This window comes from Carassius carassius, chromosome 19 (assembly GCF_963082965.1).
Source record: "Carassius carassius chromosome 19, fCarCar2.1, whole genome shotgun sequence".
Taxonomy (NCBI): domain Eukaryota; kingdom Metazoa; phylum Chordata; class Actinopteri; order Cypriniformes; family Cyprinidae; genus Carassius; species Carassius carassius.
In genome coordinates, this window is record NC_081773.1 from 20,724,444 (window position 1) to 20,748,708 (window position 24,265).

Genomic DNA, 24,265 nt, shown 5'->3' on the forward strand with positions numbered 1-24,265 from the left:
ATGTGGTCTGAGGCACCGAGGTGGGGGAGGGGGAGGTCTATGTAAGCTCCTCTCTGTGTGGTGTAAACAAAGTCTAAAATGTTATTACCTTGTGTTGGAAAGTTAATGTGTTGGTGTATTTTTAGAAAGTTTGCATGGTTGAAATCCCCAGCTATGATGAGAAAAGTATCAGGGTGGGCGGTCTGCTGCTCACTGATGTGCTGGTACAGTTCATTTAGAAACTCACGGCTGTATGCGCACTTAAATACAAGTAGAAGCAACTCACAAGACAAAAAACATGAAAACACCGTTCTGTCAGGAGCGAGAGAATCTGCCATCGTTTGTAACTGGGGACTGAGGAGACAAGTTGCTCAAGTTTAGGAATAGGAATGTTGTCCCATTCTTGTCTTGGGTTGTCCTTGTCCTCTTTAGTCCGGATGACATGGCATCCCAGTTTTCCAAAAAGAACTTCATTTTGATCCGTCTGACCACAGAACAGTTTTCCACTTTGCCACAGTCCATTTTAAATGAGCCTTGGCCCAGAGAAAATGCCTGCGCTTCTGGATCATGTTTAGATATGGCTTCTTTTTTGACCTATAGAGTTTTAGCCAGTAACGGCGAATGGCATGGTGGATTGTGTTCACCGATAATGTTTTCTGGAAGTATCCCTGAGCCCATGTTGTGATTTCCATTACAGTAGAATTCATGTATGTGATGCAGTGCCGTCTATGGGGCCGAAGATCACAGGCATCCAGTATGGTTTTCTGGCCTTGACCCTTACACACAGAGATTGTTCCAGGATGATATTATGCACTGTAGATGATAACTTCAAACTCTTTGAAATTTTTCTCTGAGAAACTCCTTTCTGATATTGCTCCACTATTTTTCGCCGCAGCATTGTGGGAATTTGTGATCCTCTGCCCATCTTGACTTCTGAGAGACACTGCCACTCTAAGAGGCTTTTTTATACCCAATCATGTTGCCAATTGACCTAATAAGTTGCAAATTGGTCCTCCAGCTGTTCCTTATATGTACATTTAACTTTTCCTGCCTCTTATTGCTACCTGTCCCAACTTTTTTGGAATGTGTAGCTCTCATAAAATCCAAAAGGAGCAAATATTTGGCATGACATTTCAAAATGTCTCACTTTCAACATTTAATATGTTATCTATATTCTATTGTGAATAAAATATAAGTTTATGAGATTTGTAAATTATTCCATTCCTTTTTTACTTACAATTTGTACAGTGTCCCAACTTTTTTGGAATCGGGTTTGTATTATAAAGTATCCTTGCTCTTCCAAGCGTTAGAATAGGAGTAAGCAGGTGTTTTTGGTTCAACAGTCCAAAAGTAGTCATGTAAGTGCCTTACATGGCACTTTGATGCTTTGAGTAAAACATGCTAATTTTCTTTTTTTGGAACTAACCCTTTAATTGTTTTCTCATGTAGATTATACATATTATTTGATTTGTGTCTTTGCATTCAGTGTTTGTATGTGAACATGATTTCTTGTGTCTATGGTCATGTTGCTATGGCCTGCTGTTCTGACAGATTCTGGCAACATCTCTGCTATATAGATGCAGACTCATGATAGCAAGTCCAGGGAAGAAGTGTGGATCCCCCCTGCAGCCGCTGGCCAATGTTCAGCTGTCTGAACTCACACTGTGCTTGTGATTAACTCCTCACTGGTGCTGCCTTCACACATCTCTATCTGTCTTGTCACTTCTAAACTCCCACTCACGGCTCTCATCTGTCAGTGAGCCGCTTAAGACTTGCTCAAACATATGTGTAACGGATACACAATGAATTGCTGCCCCAGTTTTAACTTGTGGACACATTCAAATCAAGAAACTATAGCACATTTAATTTGTAAATGACCCAGAACAATAATTTAAAATAAAACTAGAAAACAGTGGGGGAAAAAATGACAGAACATTATGAATTAATGTTGTCTATAAGAGTCTTCTGGTTAATATGATAACATATAAGTCATATATATATAAATGAATGAGCAGGTACCTTCCTAGTGCTAGCTTCTTTTGACACACTTTATTCTAAAGCAGCACCTCAGTTTGTCTGTGGCACTGCTGACCCTTTATCCAGTGGGTTCGTACAGTGCCTGAGCTTCTGTTTTCTTTATTATAGAACTCACATTTTCATTATGGGCCAAATTATTTGCACGTCACATTCAACCTCCTTTGTTTGCCTCTTTGATTCAGAATCACTCTGGAGACACCAAATATGAAAGACTTAATTAGCCCAGCAATAATGTGACTTAAAGCATGCCTTCAGTGTATCTCCAGCAGAATGGACTGTACAGTATCCAACCATGAACTGTGTTTTCCAAACCAGGGATTTTTCAATGAAATATCTATTTGCCATACGATTTATTTAGTTATTTAATTATTGAATTAATTAATTATGGCAAAATGATGTTTCGTTGAAAAATCCCTATTGATTTATTTATTATAGTATGACAAACAGGTGGTTTGATTTTTTTTTTTTGTATATACAGCATGTACGTACATGATTCTGCATTTTACTGTAAAGATTAAATGAAATCCAAATTTCCGTCAATTTCTAAATGTTGTGGCTTTTACTCCATATCTATGGGTTAAAACCACTGATTGACTAATACTAAGCCCTGTTCCTCAAAAAGTTCTAAAATACTCTTGTAACATTTCAGAACAAAAGTTGTACAAGCATAGATCAAGAAGAAAATGGAGCTGAAAGAGAATTTGAAGTCTAACAAATGCCTCTTTGAGACTTTTTAGTTTAAAAAATATGTTTTAATCCAAAATTGCTATAAAATTAAAGCCATATGTCTAAATAAGTTGTGTTCCAAATTTGAAGTTGATATAAAAAAAATGTAGGTTCATATGCAATTTTGTTTAGGCGTTATACCACAAAAAGCCACCGGGTGCCATTGAAACTCCATTGAATTTTTTGGATGAATTTTTCTGTCACAAATGTATCAATTTCTCTCTCAATATTATGTCTATGACGAAATAACCACCAAATATGGGATCTTGAGACTCAGACCTTTCCAACAATATGTATTTTGTCAAGATTATGAAAAGTTTTGATTCTAAAAGCCCGTAATATATTTGGAATATGACCCCTCCCATTAAGGGGGAGGAGCACGCTAAAAGATTTTAAAGTACGATTTCCATGGTAACGCAGTGTCTGATTTCAAAATGGTTTTCATAGGATGAATTTGGAGTATTTAAGCTTTCAAATGATATATAATTTATGATGATTACAAAACATGTGATAGGGAAAAAGGAAGAGTAGATTTTTTGTGACAAAGGTCAGAACTCCTGTTATGATGTATATGTTTTGAGGTGCACTCTTTTTATAAATTAATCTTTTACTGTTCCTTCATAATTTTTAACAACAAAAAGGGGTCAAATATCTATTAAGGAGTCTTAGACCTTTCCAACGATATATAGTTTGTCATGATTAGATCAGGTTAAGTATAGTATATAATTGTTTTAAACATGCAATGACAAATGGGCCCACCGGTGGGCCAGTGACAGTTAATAGGTTAAAGTTGGATTGGATTTACGACACAAGTTTGATCATATCGCTTGAACGAATGAAAACAGTGTCAGGCTGTGTGAAGGAAAGGCACAGGAAATTATACTACTGTATATATTTATAGATGACATTTACGGGTCTCTTTCACTCCATACTTGATGAAAATAATTCATACTGAGATGGCGTCATATACAGTATGTTGTGGGGCATGGATAATCTAGGAGCCATTGAAATGATGAACTGAAACACAACATTTAGATGTGATATCATCCATTTATCTCGGCAACCAGCACACAATTTGATCCAACAGCAGATGGTAAATGTCCTAACCTTCAGCAGTGGGACATTTAGACAGCACTCTTAAGGCTCTGAATATTCATATGTGCCTAACCCACACATGCATACATACGCACAAAAAAAACAACAACAGAGGATTCATCCTCAAAGAGGCTCACCTAGCTGGGAGATCTTTTTCCCGCACAAAAGATTAGTACATCATTTGAATGCTAGAGGCAAGTTTTTCATTCTCCGGTCAATCAGGACATGAGATGCATTAAAAATGAACAGTCTCAATTCAATCAGACGCTGGTTTGTGGTCTCTCACGGTCCTAAATTAAATTCACTGTCTAAATAAAATTAATCCACTGAACATACAATTGAACTTTAATAGACCTTGAATGGCCGACATTTGCCTACTTATTCAGCAAATAAATAATGCATGACTAAATTGTGAATGCTGTTAAAAAGATGGTGGAAGAATTCAGAGCATTTCCACTGATATGAACTCTCGAAGATCACTCTAATTCTAAGGTTTTCAAACTTTAGAAGCCCTCCAAGACATCAAGAGAACAAATCAGCATCAGTTCATTTCATTAATATTTTATGACCGACTCTCAAGAATAATTAGTTTTATTTCAGAAAATAATATTTATCAAAATATTCAAGCATTCACTTTACAATATGAGCTCTTCAGTGAAATTAACAATTCAATTTAATATGAAACATGAGAAGAAAAATTAACATTGTGCAATTAATAGTGATTAACCCAGAACAGGGGTAAAATCATAAGAAAAAAAGACTGTCCATGTCCAGAAAGGTAAGAAAAAGAACTTCAAGGTAGTCTGTGTTCAGAAGATTAACGGAGGTCTTACGGGTTTGGAACGACATGAGGGTGAGTCATTAATGACATAATTTTAATATTTAAGATGTCTTTGTCTGGTCATTTTTTAATGCATATTGCTTATAATTTCCCACAATTCCGAATAGACACACAATAGTCACAGCTGAAGGAGTTTCAGGCTTTTCTCTGAGGAAATTATACAGTGCCTCGTACCTTATTCCTTAATACAGTGGCACAGAACAGTTTAGCATGAAGGCTAAATTCTTATAAGGACCCCAGGTCATCTCTAAATTGTGTCTTCCGGGAAATTTTCTTACTCCTTTTATGTGGGATTTGCTCTCCCCCGTTTGATGATGTTTGGTGTTGCAGCTCCTGTTTTTCTCTCTCCTCGCCACTCTGGAGGAGAGTCTTATCCAGTGCTTTATCGCACAAATATATTCAAGACCCCCCCCCCCAACCCCACCCCCACTCTCTGCACTTCAGCACATTTTCAGCATTCACAACTTCAAAGTATCATTAGGCGATATGATATCGCAGCAGCATCCCTTATCGCTATACAACACTGATGCTTCGCTCCTTTTGAACTTTTTTAGCTGTGAGGGTGAGAGACATTGTAGGGAGTGACGACGAAGCGATAACATTTGGCAGATTGACGAGGCGAATATCTCGTTTGCTAATTTCTCGCTTATCAGTGTTTTCATAGAGCAAATATTATTAGATTTTCTATTCATATGGCCATTGATAATCTGCATTTCCTTGCCGAAGCGAGACAAAGGACACACTCGAATGAAGGCAATTTTTAACAATAGTCATAATATTAAAGAAAGACAGAAACGCACAGATTGGGGGGTGAGTACTATTATAGTTATGACTGTGAGACATTGGCACCCTCTAAGGGTCAAAATAAGTGGTGAACATCTTAAAAGATTGTATCTATCTATCTATAGTATCTATTTATCGCAAACGTTGTAACAGTTTGTTAGATGTTAAAAAAGGAAGTGCATTGCCTATTAACTTGTATTTCCATGTAACCCAAGGAACTTAAATCAGTGGATAAGTTCATGTCCTGCTGTGGTGGAAATGAGCTCATCTCTGCTGGAAGAGCCTCATCTGCTTTTTTCCCTGAAGGAGGACATCACACTAATCAAGAAGCTTGTGACTTTAAAGGGGAGTAATTCAGATGAGAACATAGCAATTATCCCGATAACAAAAGAACGGCATATGCATGGTCTTGTGGTAAATAACACACTTTTATTATCAGCTTAGTCGTGGAATTTTGTACAAAGAGATCAAATAATGCAATTACAAGACTAGACCATTGGACATTGTGATACTCACACAGACAAAAGGGGCCTGATCGTAGCAGGGCAGCTATGCAAACTGAAGCAGGCGACGACATATTTTAGGTAAACAGGGCCATGTTATGTGGTTTTGGAAAAGCATTATCAGCACACACATAAGAGGCACAATTCACTAACACACCAGGTGTAAGAGTTACAGAAAATACAACATGTCAGGACAAAAGTGTAACCACATCATTAGAAGTTCACAGTGGACCAGATTCTAACCAAAGATGTAGGTCACAGATAGAAAGCTTTCTTATCAAACATTACAGTCAACAGTCAGGAGCCTCTGATTCTGTCAGTCCTGGATCGTCTGTGGCTTCTTCAGGAAGCAGTTGTGAAAGCTTTCCATTGTATGCTGATGACTGTGGGTTTTTGAATGGTGTTTCAATGCAGATTTATCAGTCAAAGAGCTTTACAAAGCTTTGACCAAAAATTCTGTTTCTAACTCTTGTGAAAGGAGCTCGTTTTTAGAAAGCATCACCTAAAGCAGCCAGTGACTGACCCAGAGACAATGTTCAAGACTGGAGAAGCTCATCAGCACAGAGGCACTTGAGAAATGAGGAATACTACATCAGATTAAGGCACCACAAACAACAGTTACAATGCATCTTTGGAACAACAAAATATACACACTTCAGGTTTACACACATAATACATTTTATTTTCTAATCTGTATGGGGCTGCATGACCTTTTCAATTAATTGCAATTTTATATTATATATATATAATTAGCTAATTATGATTGAGTGATGAGTGTAAGAATGTCATATACTTTAATAAATCACCATACATAATGGTATAATTACTCTGTAAATAATATTGCACACGTTACTGCTATGTTAGGTGAAGGACACTTCTCTATCTATCTATCTATCTATCTATCTATCTATCTATCTATCTATCTATCTATCTATCTATCTATCTATCTATCTATCTATCTATCTATCTCAAGATTAATAGATGAGGGGAAAAAAAAGAAAAAGACAAACCATTGAGATAAACAGGTTTTACATTTCTCTGCAAATTAACATTTAATTACATTTTATCATTTTTATTTTACTATTAATAATATACTATGGAATTGGAGAACTGTTAAACAATGGATGGTTGAAAACAAATTTATATTTCAAGTATACATGAAAAACATTGACGATGTAAAAGTACATTCAAATGCTTTCATATAATTCAATCACACAGCAGCTTTTAGAAATTATATAAAACACTGGGACAACCTTCAAATCAGGGCTCTACGACTGATAGACTTCACTTCGTTATACTACCAGACACATAAAGCCAGTATGTACTAATTGTTGTGTAACACTGTATGTTGAGAATCGATAATGAATGTGATATGAACAGCCTCTGCTTCTCTTACGAATGATATAGTGAATTGTGCTAAAGCTAATACAGCTTCTGTGTTGTGTTGTGTAGTGATCTAGAGAAGATATTCTCAAAGTCTCTGTTATAGAGTACCATAAAATGCATTGCTAAATGCTAATCTAATCTCTGTAATGTTAACTTCAATATTTCGGAAGGTTAATTAACGAGTTCCTGAGAACAGCACCTGAAATTAGCAGAGGTAATCAATAAGACTGGTGAAAAACACACACGCTCTCACACATAATAAATGGTTGTGGAATGTCACATGCTCGGTTCCTTTAATGTGGCTAGTGAACTCTTTGATAGGGCAAAAACTCCCACATTATCAATTAGTAGCTACTCATTATTCCATAATAATCACTTGGTTAATTTTTAACTATGACTGAGCAATTGTGTGTCAATTCTCCTCTAAGTAACCATGCCACACACCCAGGCAGCGTTATGACCGTGATCAGGTGAGTGAACGCCACAATCACAAGGCCAGCTCAGAGAACAGGTGGAGAAAGTGGGAGGAGCCCCTTCTTGTAGGCAACCAATCCTGCTGCTGTGGCCAGACCCAGGAAGGAGGACACGCCCATGAATTTAAAGAATCCCCCAACCGATGGCAAGTTCCTTTCCCAGAATGTGGTGACAAATGGCCGGGCCGGGACATCCTGAGGAAAAGTGTCCAGTGTAGAATTTGTTTTGAGATCCAAAACGGAATGATATTTATGGATTTAATGAAAACATGTTTCTTAAGTGCATTCAAAAGTGCAATTTTTTACCAATGATTCAGGCTCTGACTGCCAGATCTGACTCGCATGGAGTTTTCCCATTGCACACAAAATCTGGAAAAGAAAAGCATACGGCATTTTGAGTTTTTCCTGTAAGTAACAGATGGCAATATTTAAAATCAGAAATGAACATTTACAAGAAAAGCATTTAGAGCAAATGACAAAAAGTGACACTAAACCTTTGTACAAACAAGAGCTAAATTAGGACAAGCTAATACAGATACAAAAAACCCTTGTGGTAATAAAACAATCCAACACAATTACGCATAAGAATCCAATGTGTTGAAAATAGAAAATGACAGATGTGTTGAAAATAGAAAATGAAGCATGAATATATGCAAAAAATGAAGTAGAACTAAACAGATTGCGACACGTTGTTAAATAGATGGATTCCTACTGAAAATGCTAATAATGGAATTCAGTGACAGCTGAGCTTTTTGTTTCCTGCATTGATATATTTCCTGTTGAAACAGCAAGTTTGGGCAGAACAATTCTTTTCTTGGATCTTAGTATCACCTCTCTACTGGCTCTCTCTCCAGCTTGCACGGCCCCCTCCATGTAACCGCTCCACTCTGTGGCCGTTTCAGTTCCTGCAAAGTACAGCCTGCCCACCGGCTCCCTCAGAACCCTGAAACAGAGAGAAACAGTCACTTCTCGTGTCAATCCATCAGGCTAGCATACTGTCCAACCATCTGGAGGTGCACTAACCTGCCATACTGTGTCATGATACCAGGGGGGAAGTAGGCAGTGTAGCAGCCACCAGAGTACTCTTCCTCACACCAATTTTTCTCCTCGTAGTGCACAGGCTAAAGAAGACACCACCACAAAAACAAAGCGTGAAAAGTTATTAAAAATGATAAGACTAAAGGATGACAGAGATCTGTGACTGGTCATGAAGACTCACATTTAACGCTTCTTCTGAGCCAAGCACACGACCATAAATCTCACAGATCCTTCTCTTTCTGAAATGATTGACAACATTCTGGTAAGAATAATAATTTCAGCACAAAGTGTGCACAGGTGCAGTGACAGTTTACCAAGACGAAATCAAAGAAATATCTACCTCTCCTCTTTCGTCAGGCCTGCTAATTTCCTGGATTTTCGTGCCAGGATGAAACTGTAAAGAGAAGGATCTCAATTATTTTTTTAGTCATTTATGTTCATCCTATGATAGAAAGCTCAGTGCTTTATTTACCCCATTATAGCAGGCACAGACCCATCAGGCTTAGTGTCGTCAAGAGTGAGACCAATAGGTGCTTCCTCCTCCTCAATCACCATGGTGCCACAGTATCCTGAAAAAACAAAATAGCCTGGGTTAGCAAACACACGTCATAGCCAGTGTTTGCAGTGTTTACATACATAGTTTTTAATAATATTTTGAATGAGCTTTTATTTCTATATCTTCAGTTTTCATTTTATTCTTTTCATTTGTATGAATCATTGAATGTGCTTTTATATAATTTTTATATCATATTTGATATCATATTTATCTATTAAGCTTGTTTCAGATTTATTTCAATAGTCAATGGCACTTCAGTCCCAAGATTATTTTGTAATTGGCTTTCAAGTGATTTATGTAATGGAAAGTGGACAAGTGGTACAGACCCTTCTTCCTCCAGAAGTTCTCTTTGTAGTACACCATGCATTTGATGACTGAGCCCATGGGGACTCTGTGAATGAGCTGGTTCCTCAGAGGCGGTAGTTCAGGGTTGAAATGGATTTTTAAGTTCAGGCTTGGTGGTATGGCAAGTATAACATATTTGGCCTACAAGAAGAGAGAAAAAGAAAATCCATAGACTATTTTGCTAATTCATCAGTAAGTTATAGGAGGCATGATCAAACCATAGAAACCAAAAGCACTGTGCCCATTATATAGGACGTATAGTTGAATATAGTGGTTCCAGTGTCATCCCCACTGTTCCTCCCCAGAGGTTTAAGCAGCTCTACAGCAGCCTTTAATAAGCTTTCAGCACAGGAAAGAGGATGTGGCCAGGACAGAGGGATGAAGAGTGGCTTACTGATAACAATCCACCAAAGCTTATACACATACATGGTGATACATACTCCAAAGTGGGACATTTGTTTTAGCATGAAATAATGTAAAATGCTATTTACTCAGAAGGAGCTCCATCACTGGTTACTACATTCAAAGGCTAGCACACTACCATATTACCATTTATGTGGTATGTATATTGTGTGCATATTATGAATAATTCTGTACTTGCACATAATATGGGGTATGATTTGCTACTTACAGAATGGAAAAACTTGCAATGTGCCTGTCTGACAAAATTTGTTTTTTAGCTTTGCATTCTTTTGCATGCTATGTTTTGATTATTAGTATGCATTATAAACTTTGTAATATGCTGGAAGCAGTATGTTAATAGTCCATGCCTAATAGGACATAGCCATGGAGAGATCTGTGCACATTCTCACCTTGTATATCTCCTCATTAACGGTCCTGACCTCCACCAGGTCTCCAGTCTGGTCAATGCTGTAGACAGCTCTGCCCAGCTTCACACGGTCACCCAGCTCTCTCGCCATTGCCTCGCTGATCTGATTGGCACCTCCGGCAAACTTGCGCTCCTGTCATATTGGACAATTTTTTACAGACTTTGTATGTAACAGAAATGATCAGTTAAACACACATGAACACTCACATTTCAACAAGGACTGCAATTCTTAAATTCACCAATAGGGGTCTCTGTCTCTCAGAGATAGAGTTGTATAATACTGCCCACCATGCACATATCTTACCAGATGCATTAAGAATATAAAACAGGCAGTAACAGGCAGATCAGAACATTTTATTGACAATGTCATTCCATAGGAAATTAAAGATAAAAGACGTAACATTTTGTTATCAATTTAATAAAACAAAACTCGTATTTGCTTTATTTGTGTACCATCAGAGGACACATTTGCTAGAAATATCCTGCTATAAATGTGACCCAGTGAATCAGTTCAGTGACACAGGAATGAATGGGTATGACACAAGGCAGCCTCTCTTGAGATGTGTATACTATAATTATATACTACAATCAACTAAATTGAAAAAAAAAAGTACCATGGATTAATAAACAAACTAAATATACTCCCCTATAAGGAGTATTGCAGTGGCTTAACTGAAAAATTATAATAAATAGTAATATTAATATACTAAAATGTTAAATAAAATCTTGTGTAATGATCTAGTTATTGTGTCAAAAAGCAAAAAAATTAAACAATGAAAAATGTAAACAAAAAATATAATAAACAAAACACACACAAAAAAACCTACACTGTGTTGTATCTGTCATAAAGTATTGGTTGAGAACAAAAAGCTATCACAGACATCAAGCCTGGCATGACATGTCTGACATGAATATATTTAAATATGCAGTTTGAATATTTTCTAAGTGAACTCTTCCTTTAATCCTATGTAAACCTTCCTCTCTACCCGTAACAGCAAAACATTTCTCTTTCTTCCACAGAAAGTCAATTATTTGCCTTTCAACATTTTGAGAGCTGTGGTTAACTAAATTAGGAGTACAGACTGAACAGTGACAATGACTGTTGGACATGGCAGGCCCATTAGATTGAACATCTACAGCTTGATTTATATTACTATTTCTAACACCTGATTTCCTGGCCAGCCAATGTTTAAAAAAAGACGCTGTTGTGTGAGGACACTAACCCCCCCCCCATCTCTAACTCCCTCGGCCTGCCAATCTCTCATTCTCCCACAGATGTTAATTATACTGTAAACACAAGCACTGGTGCAGTAAAAAAGCCATAGAGATATGCACAAACATGCTGCGAAAACATTAATGTCATGGAGTTGGCATATAATTAACTCTGGTCTTCGACAGAGAAATAACCAACCGAGATAACAGTATACAAACATTACACAACAGGCCTACAGTTTCTTGAAGCTAATCTGTTGTTTAAAGACTTACCTGGCCCCCATTTGTGGTAGAGAAGATTCTCATGGTGCCTCCACACTGCTTGACGTACCAAAGGAACCACAGAGCAGACACCTCATGGGGCTCGGAGGTCACGTTCACATTGACGAACAGAGTGGCAAAGCGACGAGCAGAGCTGCAAGTAACCCGTGTGTGAAGGGATCAACAGCCAATATGCCACAACAACACTTGATATTAATTGGTCCATTCTCTGTACCTGGTCCAACAAATTTTGTCAAAGAGTTGCTGCATGGTCATCTTGTCCCACTCTTCCGCGTGAGGGGCCCTCCATGGAGCTTCTTTAGGAATCTAAAGTGCACATTTGTGATCAGGGACTCAGTCTGTTTATTCACTTGTATTAATTCTGATTCCAGTTCCTTAATAGTTCCAATAACGATTATTTTTAAGAAACGAGTAAATTATGTTGCCAAAATTAGATAATTTAATAAAAAAAAATATAAAACAATTCTGGTAAAAGGTGTTCAGTTTTAAATTTTTTCAGTCATAGTGGAGAAAGTTCCTTTAAAGTGCCCCTATTGTGGATTTTTTACCTCGGGTAAAAAATGCAGTGTGTGTAACAGAGCTTAAAGTAAATGAAAACATCCTGCAAAGTTTTGCGCCAATATTGCGTCTCATCAGCTGCGTGACAGCGCCAGACTTTAGACCAGGTTTGAGTTGATCAATTGCTTAGTATATTTTTAGTTCCTCAAAATAGCAACGTGCCAACACACCTCTTTTTTAGACCAGCACGCCCATGGGCACACAAATGCATTTGCTATTTAAACAGTGCAGTGCAGGATGGGAAAATGGGAACTGTGAAACTAGCAAAAACACTTGCGCCGTGTATGATAGGACCCATTGTCTCTCAAAAGAACGAGTCCACTCTGAATCATTGAAATTATTTGTTTTTAAAACTAATCCCAAGCCGTTTCATGCTGATGTCAACATGAGACATTAGCATACTTGCCTTCTCACTTGTTGTTTTTTTCTGTTGATATGAATGAAAATGCAAATTTATTCTTTGCCACTAGTTGCTGCTTTTGGAGCAGTAAAAATAGCTGTTTCCCTGGTAACACTGTACACAAAGCAGCACTGCACTCACAAACGCAGCTTTATCAGGCATTACAGGCATGATGAAATTAAAATGAGACCAATCGGACAAATCACCGCAGATTAGTGTCACGCAAAGTAGGGCTGTCAACGAATATTCTAAATTCGAATATGTATTCGAATAGTTTTAAAAAAACGAATTTCGAAGGTGAAAATTAATATTCGAATAAAAAAAAAAAGTGGAAAAAAAGGCCCGGGGTAGTAGAGGCGTGGTTGTCTGCTTTGCGAGTGGGCGCGCTAGCGTGCCTGAGGGTTCAGGGACAGGTCACAGCCGCACAGGAGTCGCACTGTCTGGCACAGCATCACTGCTGAAAGTTGACGCGTCTTCATGGAAGATGCCAGCAAGTGCAGAGCCCAACTCGACCGCAGCAGAGAAAAGGAGGTAAAACTGTTGACCCGCGAGATAAAGTTGTATGCAAGCTATTTAAGACACAGTTAGCAGTTAGCATACCATTCGACCACTAGCAACATGGTCACATCTCAAAAATGTGCACCCAAATGAGCATGGCATAATGTGTGGAACTCCATCTAAACAGTCACGTCTTGACACTTAACGTTACTTTGCATCGCTCACCGCAAGCACTTTGTCTGCAACACGACAAGAGGCCATAACGGATAAAATAATTTCGTTCATTTGTAAGGACATGAGACCGATCAGTATCGTGGATGGGGCACGCTTCGGGGAGTTCTGTCAAGCAATGGATCCGAGGTTTGATTATTTATCGTTTCATGTCAAGGAAAAGTTCCATGTTTACCACAGCACAGCTTACTCGGAACATTCAATGTCAGTTCTATATGCTGTAAAACTTCAATTAATATTAATAATATTTGTTTCAATCACTGAATGCAGCCTGCTATATTTGGGACAACAGTCGCGACCTTAAATTGCTTGCACAAAAATTTGTTTGTTCATTTAAACCATTATGCGCAGAGAACGTGAGGGTGAGAGAGCGTGAGGTCTGCAGTCTTGGCCATTAGTTGATTTCCTTTTTTTTTGTTTAGGTAATACGTTGTCATATATGTTTAAACTTAAATAGACTATCTATACAAGTAGTTATGTCTCTTTGTATTATTTTTGCCTGTTATTGACGTAATGCGCATCATTGACAACATGCGCAACCAGATGTTCGAATAGTTCGAATATTCGTGTATTTTTTAGAGGGAATATTCAAACGTCAGTTTTGAGCAATTTTGACAGCCCTAACGCAAAGGAGGATTTTGGAAAAATGAGTCGTTGAAGATGTATGGTAAAAATAAATGCATATTATAAGACAATGAAGGGTTTTTTTGACCTTGCATGCATGTCACCCTGTTGTTTAGGGACTCAAAAAAACAAAATATGAACATTTCATTTCCCATAATAGGGGCACTTTAACCATTTATTAAACAATATAGAACTCAATGTAGTAACATATTTCATTCATAATTTATAAAAAACTGCTGACAAAGTGCATACTTGTATTAACAACTTCCCAGATTTACAGTACAGACCAAAAGTTTGGACACACCTTCTCATTCAAAGAGTTTTCTTTATTTTCATGACTATGAAAATCGTAGAGTCACACTGAAGGCATCAAGGACTATCTCAATCGAGATGGTTTAGGGGTGAGCTGGACCGCAGACAGAAGGCAAAAGGGCCAACAAGTGCTAAGCATCTCTCGGGGAACTCCTTCAAGACTGTTGGAAGACCATTTCAGGTGACTACCTCTTGAAGCTCATCAAGAGAATGCCAAGAGTGTGCAAAGCAGTAATCAAAGCAAAAGGTGGCTACTTTGAAGAACCTAGAATATGACATATTTTCAGTTGTTTCACACTTTTTTGTTATGTATATAATTCCATATATAATTCCACATGTGTTAATTCATAGTTTTGATGCCTTCAGTGTGAATCTACAATTTTCATAGTCATGAAAATAAAGAAAACTCTTTGAATGAGAAGGTGTGTCCAAACTTTTGGTCTGTACTGTAGTTCTCAGTTACTTCTAAGCTTTATATATTTTATTTACTAGGATGCATTAGAATAATTTGTTCATAAATTGGACTACATTGTTTGAATTCAATTAACTAAAGAGCTAACTAACCACAGTAATTCATTCAGAAATCTTGTCGCACTGTATGCATTTGATTCAATAAAAAGAACTGTTGTATTAGGGTATTTCTTTCAGAAATAAAACTACACTGGTTAAGGCGGGCGTACACGGTGCGATTTTTGCTGTATTACGAGTTTGCATGCGATTTTTTTCAATCGTGTGGAAATCGCGTATGCTCGTATGATCGCGGCTCGTATCATTTGCGATGAATTACGAGCCGAGCAGAGTGGCTTACGAGCACTTCCCGACCTCCCGATTATTTTTAAACATGTCTAAAAATGTTCTTGAGCTATCGGTTTGAATTTGTGACATGTATGCGGTTGAACGAGCCAATTTGTTGATTTATCTGAAGTTGACCAATCACGAACTAGGAAAACCACAGAAGAAGAAAGACAAAGACGGCAGCGCCACAGCGAATGTGGACTATTGACGAGGAGGATAAACTCGCTGAAGTCTGACAGGAACAGCGAGTGCTGTATGATGTTTCTAGCAACGTGTACCATGCTTTTTAGTTCTCTCTCTCTCTCTCTCTCTCTCACACACGCATATGTAGTTTACTCTCCATAGACGTAACGGTATTCTATACTGTATATCCCCATACACTACCTCTATCCATCACGGAAAATGCATGTTTAAAAATTCTATTAAACACTGTATAGTATTTTTTAAAGCCATTTGGTTTACGTCCTCACCTATTGCTGAAAAACAACCTGTACTTGTAGGAAACAGTCATGGCTTGTATCAATATTTTATATGCAGTTATGAGAGGGAGAGCAGTTATATTAGGCGCGTTCGACTTGAAGCAGCGCTGCACAGAATGATCACCTGTATGACATCAAAGTACCCCGAGAGCGATTCGAATGCATTGGATATATGTGCTCTCTTATCGCTCTCGCGGTACTTTAATGTCATACAGTGATCCTTCTGTGCGTGCAGCGGTGCTTCAAGTTGAACGCGTCTATCAACTTCGTGCGATTGCTTCTGGAATTCGCAGGTTGTAAAATCGTGTCGTATATCATCTCGTCCGTACGATTTTCAGATAAACTGACTCGTGCCGTGTGCGTGGACATACAATCTTCCGACCATCTGAATTCGCACAGTGAATTACACAGTATGTTTTTGATTTACTTTAAAAAAAATTGTGGGAAGTCGTGGCCTAACCCACCCTTTGGATGGGTTAAATGCAGAGCAAGAATTCTGAGTATGGGTCACCATACTTGGCTAAATGTCACTTTCAAATAACCAGCTCATTAGAATCATTCATCAGGAAATCACTCTACACCGGTTGTGTTGTATGTTAGATCACATTACACGTTACACTATATGTGTTTGATTCACTTAAAGAACAGACTAATTAGACTTATTGATTAGGAAATTGGTCCACACTGGTTGCATTGGGTGTTTGATTCACGAAAAAGATCAAACTTATTCATACAAGTATCAGATTACAGATGTTGCACTGTATGCATTTGATTTACAAAAAATACAGACTTAAGAGTTTTTTTGTGCACTTGTTGTGTTGTCTGTGTTCAATTCTCTAAAATAACTAACTAGAGAGTCATTTATTCAGGAAATCAGACTATTCTGGTAACACTGTATGCGTTTGATTCACTACAATGAATCGACTCACGAATCATTCATTTGGGAATCAGATTACATGTGTTGCATTGTATGGTTGAGTGTTTGTTTTTGTGATGTGCTGTATATTTAACAGCAGTGTTATGGCTGCATTCAATAAGTACTGCAGGTAAGTATCGTGTATACAGGAGAACAGTAAAAGGACTTTTTTAGATTGAGTCTGAATTAAAATGGCCTTTACCTCCATTCCCATCTTGTCCATTGTCCTCCAGAGGTTGTTGTAGTCCAGGTAGGCAAGAGGGTTCCACATTGGAGGGAAAGACCCTTTGAATGGATATGATTTGCCCTTGGAAACAAGAAACAGTGTCCGTAAGAAATCGACTACCTTAGCGCCAAATAATGCAAATTGTCATTATTATTTTGTCATTGTTGACGTAATGTCTTTATCATAGCCATCATGACCTCATTATCATTAGAAGTGTAACCAGTCTGGAATGGAAAATGGTTTTTGCTGCCTAAAATGTACGTAACTGCATTTCGCCTGGCTTGGTAACAAATCAGTTAATGGAGGGCCTCTGTTCACAGCCTTTATGGTTTACGTTAATACAACCAGAAGATCAGAAACAACTTGACCTTATCAAATCTCAGTAAGATTTTATGAATTTCACATAAAAATGTGACAATCTTCTTCATTAGGACCAGGAAAAATATATATATGCTCATTAGGGGGTTGAAATGGAATATACAGTAATGATAAAGCATCTATAAATAGACATTAATGATAATGCTAATTCAGTGAAATTCATAATCACAGATAATGACAATATTAGCCTTTGGCAAACAGCAGCTATATGACACAAGCTGTTCACACATCGCTTGCTTCCCACAGTAGTGGAAACGCTTAGTCAGTATGATCATTCTCTGCGGCTGGCCAATGGGGTAACTATATGCAGACATTACTTCATACCTGGATTGCTCTGTTGCTGTGGGGCTCTTAAATAAGCACCACTGGGCTGATTGATTAATGTTTAACTACACATCAAAGATGAAGCACTGCGATTCAATATGTTGTTCTTCAACATAAAGCCACTAAAGATTGCTAAACCCATAATGATAATAAAAATGAAATCTCTGATAAAGAAGGCTTGAGATGGACAGTTGAAAATGTGCTAAAGGTTATTACTTTAGCACTGAATCAGGCAACCAAGTCAAAAACTGCTGACAAAATCAAAAACCTGTCACCTAGAAGGGTTCACACGCAACCCTGGGTTTGATGTCCAGCGTTCACTTCCGAGCAATTTGTCATGTCATAGTGATTTGTGCATTTTCAACACAACGTTTCGGAAAACCCTGTCATTTTATTGCTCGCAGAAATTGATTTGAGGGGAACCAAAGTGGCTTCTGAGTAGGACTAGAATGCACTTAGTAGGACAGATAAATGATTGTTGACTTTAAATGGCAGACCACCGCACAACAACGGAGGGACATCATGCTCCTTTTTGATTGGGCACTAAGGCGGTTCTGGCTCTCCTGGTGCTCTAAACAAGATGAAACATGATCAAAATCAAGGAAAGACATCACAACTTAGTAGTCCGGTATTACAAAGTTAAAATCTAGCCTATTATATTAATAATAACAAAAGGAAACTGAACTTGACATATTTATAACCTATAATAACCATGCTTTATTATACATTTACATTTATCCATTAGCTTGCGCTTTTATGCAACGTGCCATCCATTGCATTCAAGGTTTACATTCATACAGTTCATGCGTTCCCTGGCAATCAAACCCATGAACCCATGACCTTTTCAGTTGCACCATGCTCTTGAGCTACAGGAATTTACATTACACTTTTGATGGGAAACATGCATGAGATTTATCCAGAAATGTCAGTTGAACCGGTATATCTTAAAAAAATGGTCTCCCTGGCCTAAGTTGGGTTTTCAAAGAAGCATATGTATAATTCATGTGACTTGGTCATCTGCATCTGCAAGCCAACTAACACCAGGAAAACATGTTCAGCTAAATAAGGGACTGTGACATTTCCATATCATTTGCCAGCCTGCCCGACCAATGCAGGAGAGGACACTGGATCGCTCAGCATCTAGCAACAGGTCTGTTCCCATGGCAACAGAATTGAGGTGGAGATGGGAGTGCATCTCTTATGATATCTTTTCACCCAGAGTAGACCCTAAGCCTCTCTATCACTAACCTCATACTGCTCTATATACACACTGCTGCCCTCCTCGTTTACAAAGCAATGAAATGAAACCACATCCTGTCTAACGCAAATGTATCATCCTCCAAAGTAACATTTTATTTGCCTGTTTTTATTTGCCTGTTTATTTGACATTTTACAGAATGAACATATATTCTTTTGAAGAAATAGAAGTCATTATAAGCAGTTGTGCACAATGTTTTGCTTTTTTTTTGCACCGATATTGACCGATACACATACAGCTTGCAATTGTTTTTATGTTTGGTGATAATTTTTGCTGATTTAAAAATACTACACTACTTTGTCTAAATAACTAAAATAATATATAAATAATATAAAGTGCCTTTATATAAGGTATATAAGGCAAAATTTAAGCTAAATCTACCGATAAAATATCTAATACCAACATCCAAAACATTTCCCATATATTGTTCATTCCTAGAAAAAGTTTGTTTATTAGTAGTATTGTTTAGTATTTTTACATTTGAAAATACCAACCCTCAGGTATTAACAGTAAAACTACACACATATTACATATCATTATAATTAATTGCAATAGTACCAACAACAATGTAATTCCAAGTAGTTCCACAACAATAAGTATATGTGGTTTATTAGTATTGCTCAGAAACCACTACTGTAAACGCACAGTAATGCAAACACTGTACAATAGGCTGTATTAATTTTTAACAACACTGCCTTTGCACACCGTTCAATCATAATCATACTGATATGCTAAGACTGCCAGAAAGAGCAGAGCAGAGGAAACTGGGTCTGGCCTTTAGGATTACAGCTATAGAAAAGCTGATTACACGGGTGCCTTGGCTGCACGCTCACCTTAATTATAAAATGGTCTGCTCATTGTAAGGCCCTTATTGGCTAATACTGGCTCAAGGCCAATACGTGATTGCGGAGTAACAGGTGATACTATAAAAGCGGTTGTAAAACTTTCAACAAAGCGTGCAGGAGCAGATTGGACTGACTACGTGAGGGGCTGATAAAACTACAGTACCATATGAGCATCTTTCATAAAACTATGCAGAAAAATGGACAAAGTTCAGCGAAACAATGATAATATCAAGCACAAACTCAAAAGGTGGATTGCACCTCTGTTGTTAAGTCAACAGACTAGCTCAATAGAGATTCATTCATTCATTCCTCAGTGACAAAGCATAATTGTATTAGTGACCTATAACAATTAAAGTGCAGTCACATTAGCAAAATTTCACAAACAAAAAAGGTTTGCCAAATGTCAGTAGGGTAGCAATGTATAAAGCACAACTCCCACAAAAATCTATTTCAAACCAAGCAGCTTTCTGTTGCTCACCACCTTTGCGAAAATCTTTCGCACTGACACTTAATTACAGACTGCATGGCTTCCTATTTAAAATGACTGGATTTCTCCTCTCAAAATTTGCAGAACAGTGGTAAATGTGACCACAGTTTTGATTGGAAATTGTACACTGGCTTTATTAATTAGTGGGTTGTCACCAGACATCTGCATGGGTGCCTCTGTGGACTGAAACGATTTGGTTATGAAGGAAACGCCCTTGATAAAAAAAACGAGCCAGACATCATGGTGTGAGAAAACGTGTGAGAGAGAGAGAGACAGAGAGTGTGTCCCCTCAATCCCGATAGCAACTGTCTTTTGATGAGGAGTGCTGCCATGGTAACCCACAGGGATGCTCCGATCAGGAGATAATGGCGAGGAGAGAGGGGACCGCTCCTTCAGAACACACACTAACACAAACACACACATCATTAATCATTAGGACAGACACATTCGCATTCATTCCATTTAAACCACAACAAGTACCAAAAAGCAGCCTTTAGCAAGACAGACCATTACAGTCTCGGTTGACATGAAGAAGCCAAATGAAAATGTGATGTAGCACAACACTCTCCTTTATTTTCAAGCAGTATCATTGAGCCTCTGAACAGCATCTTTCTTACAGATGTCTGAAACCATGTTGATGCATTCTTCCACAAATAAAGCCTTGAAATCAATGAGATATGCCTACATGTGTTCATAGCCTCCTCCTGGTGTCTACCTCATTCTGCATTACTGCCTTTGTGTTTATTCTGACAAAACCTGAAAAAAAGGAAGTGCTGGTTTGATGTTGACTTTGACAATGACCCTTGTTGAAAAATTAGATATGTTTTGAAGAATGGCTGCTGGTTTGAGCAGATTTAAGCTGGTCCTTAGCTGGTCATGAGCTGGTTTAAGCTGGTCAAGTGCTGGTCTTGTGCTAATCCTGAACAGGAGCTAGTTGCTTAGGACCAGTTTAGGACCAGCACTTGACCAGGTTAAACCATCTTAGAGCAGCAGCTATGATTCAAAACATACCTAACCAACATATGCTGTTTTTTTTTTCAACAGGGGATTGTGCTGTCAAACTGCACAAACCAAGGAAAGGGAACCAAGGATTGTTTTTTAAAGGGTTTGCATTTTTACAGAAATGACTCCGGCAGGAATATGAGGCACTGAATTGTAACTCAAAAGATCAAAAACATGCTGGCAAACAAAAATATATAGCCTATATATACTAGAGCCCGACCGATATATCGGCCGATATAAGGTAATTGCATTAAAATCGGCATCGGCATTTATAACGGCCGATGAAACATGAGAAACAGAGTCTCATGCTTCACTCATGTTATGAGTGTTGCATAGTGTGCCCACCAGAGGGAGCTCTGCAGCTCCAGAGTTAACAGCAGCGCCAGAAGTCCACTACAGAAGAAAGCGATTAGCCAAGCCACGGAGATGTAACTTACTGTTTTGACGGTGAGTCTGTCGTTCGTCATGTGAAATGATTGTAGATTTAGTTCATACCCTGTATATAAAAACTGTGTGGTAGTTCTAGCTAACGGTCCTATCATTATCACTTCTAAATATTCTGTAACATCACTTACAGCCGCTAATGCATTGCTATATTAGATTAGCCACAAAGCTAATACCATGTTTATCAGTGGAAGAGCGCGAACGTTAATAGGAGGTCAAACTATAACGTTAGCGTTTAACTTATTCTTATTCTATTGCGGTGTGTTTCCCACATAATGACCGCGTAATTGGGCCTTTCACACAGGACGCGGTATGCACGGCGCTTGCCGCTGGGCTCAGCGTTGCCGTTCAGATACAACGCGATTTGTGCTGCGCTACGCTATGGCGTAGGCGGAGTTTTAAAAACGTTTAGCGGGAGCTCTTTCATATTCTGTTGTTCCTCCTTTCGGTCAGCAGCAAAGATTTGGTGAATTCAGGCTGGTTACGTTACTCTAACGCTAATAGCTTCCTTTTTAGCAGGCCCCTTAAATGCTTGCTATTAACTTGTTTGAAGGTGGTTCTTCTCAAAATTGACAGCGGTGTGTTCATGACACTAACGTTAACCATTCAACTTCGAATTGATTCCGTAATCTTCCGGTAATAGTAGGCAAGACGATGTTTTGATTCAGACTGCACAAAGAGAAGAGGAGAAGATATACGGGTCTGTTGTGAATGTGTCTGTGAGAGCAAATATAGTGTAGTTACAGTAACTACAGTAGGTGCGTCAGAAATGATTAAACCAGAGGGGACATGTAAATAAATGTGAGCTGAACAAGCGCTTTTTTTTTTTACATATTTTTTCAAAGCAGCTTTACAGACATAACAGAAAAATGTTGAAATAATATTGTTAAATATAAGTAGGTAATACCTATTGCTTGACAAATAAAAAAAAAAAATATATTTCTCATTTTTGCCTATGTAGGAGATCCCAGTTTATTATTATTATAATTCTAATTATGACATGAGTAATGATACATGGTGATATTATTAATACACATGCTTATTCTTTCTCTGTCTCTCTGAGGTGACTGCTGTAGCAGCAAAGTGTGGGACTACTTCTGCAAATACTTTAACTTTAGTATTATAATTTATTTACAGTAAACACACAGACTGTTAAAACCAGCTTCAACTGGAAGAAAGTAAAAGTGTTAAATGTTTACAACCAGACTGTTTTTTTGATCATTAAAAAATATATACTTTTGATGTGCAATTGTTTAGTCATTGAGATTGTAATCTAAGGCTTTTTTTTTTAACATAATCCATTCTGGAAAATGGTTTATACAGCCCACATACATAGAACAGGCAGATATTTTGCTATTGAATGTTGTGTAAGTGCAGTTTATAGGAAATGGGTCTAATATCCAGTTTATTTTCAAAATCAAAATATCGGCTTATAAATCGGCTCTTTTCGAGTTAATATCGGCATCGGCCCCCAAAAATCCATATCGGTCGGGCTCTAATATATACGGTACAATAACATTAGACGATTAATTAAAATAAAAATTGCTCATCCTTATGTTGTTTTTTGGAATACAAAAAGTGAATCTCTGAAACATACACTACAGTTCAATTTGGGGTCTGTAAGATTTTTAAAAAGATATTCATACTTTTATTCAAGAAGCATGCATTAATCTGATCAAAACTGACAGTAAAGGCACTTATAATCTGAAGTGTTCTGTTTATGAGTTATAATAACAGTTCTGTGTCAAAGTTATTAGCTGGAAATATTAAGAAAAAACCTATGTCTGATTCATAATTGAATGGTTTACTCATTAGGTTCAGATACACAAAATCGGTTCAGAAAGTCTATATAACTTATTCACTGATCTCAAATTCAACTCACTGACTCAGTGAGGTCACCTAATTTAAAAGACCACTGAAACAACAAGCTATCATGTTTCATTACGGAACAGTCATTTGGACCACTTTTATAATATGTTTTTGCAGCTTTTTAAAGCTAGAAAGCACTATTCATTGTAACTGCATAGAAAAGCACAACCAGCACATTCTGCAAAATTTTGTGTTCAATGGACAAAATAAAGTCATATAGGTTTGGAACAACTATTTTTTTATTTTTTGGGTGAACTTTCTCATTACCAAGATTCTAGTACTTTCACATTCCTGATTTTTAATATTGAGACGATTTATGATATTGATCCGGAAAGCAAAGTTAAAGTTTCATATCTTATAAATATTTAGCATCAAGCAACTATTTACATAGATAATGTCTAGATTTGATGGTATGGTGTAACACAGTTGACTATTCTGCTGGGAAAAATCGAAAGATCATGGGAAACATGCCAAAGGGTCTTTTCCACGGCAACTGAAATCCAGTTTCATCCTGACATAATCTACAATGAACAC

General features: G+C 37.6%; 1 protein-coding gene across 1 annotated transcript in view; it reads right to left on the minus strand.

The window, feature by feature from the left end:
• Positions 1 to 6,976: 6,976 nt before the first annotated feature.
• The window catches only part of mao (monoamine oxidase), a 38,633-nt gene continuing 21,344 nt past the window's right edge, over positions 6,977 to 24,265 (minus strand). Inside the window, exons 4-15 of the mRNA XM_059500249.1 lie at positions 17,101 to 17,205; positions 12,300 to 12,391; positions 12,077 to 12,218; positions 10,575 to 10,724; positions 9,744 to 9,903; positions 9,334 to 9,430; positions 9,202 to 9,255; positions 9,043 to 9,100; positions 8,847 to 8,944; positions 8,655 to 8,766; positions 8,130 to 8,192; positions 6,977 to 8,018 (exon numbers count right to left, since the gene is read on the minus strand). Coding sequence (XP_059356232.1) covers positions 7,851 to 8,018; positions 8,130 to 8,192; positions 8,655 to 8,766; positions 8,847 to 8,944; positions 9,043 to 9,100; positions 9,202 to 9,255; positions 9,334 to 9,430; positions 9,744 to 9,903; positions 10,575 to 10,724; positions 12,077 to 12,218; positions 12,300 to 12,391; positions 17,101 to 17,205 — 1,299 coding nt within the window. The 3' untranslated portion in view covers positions 6,977 to 7,850. The remainder of the gene's footprint in view (positions 8,019 to 8,129; positions 8,193 to 8,654; positions 8,767 to 8,846; positions 8,945 to 9,042; positions 9,101 to 9,201; positions 9,256 to 9,333; positions 9,431 to 9,743; positions 9,904 to 10,574; positions 10,725 to 12,076; positions 12,219 to 12,299; positions 12,392 to 17,100; positions 17,206 to 24,265) is intronic.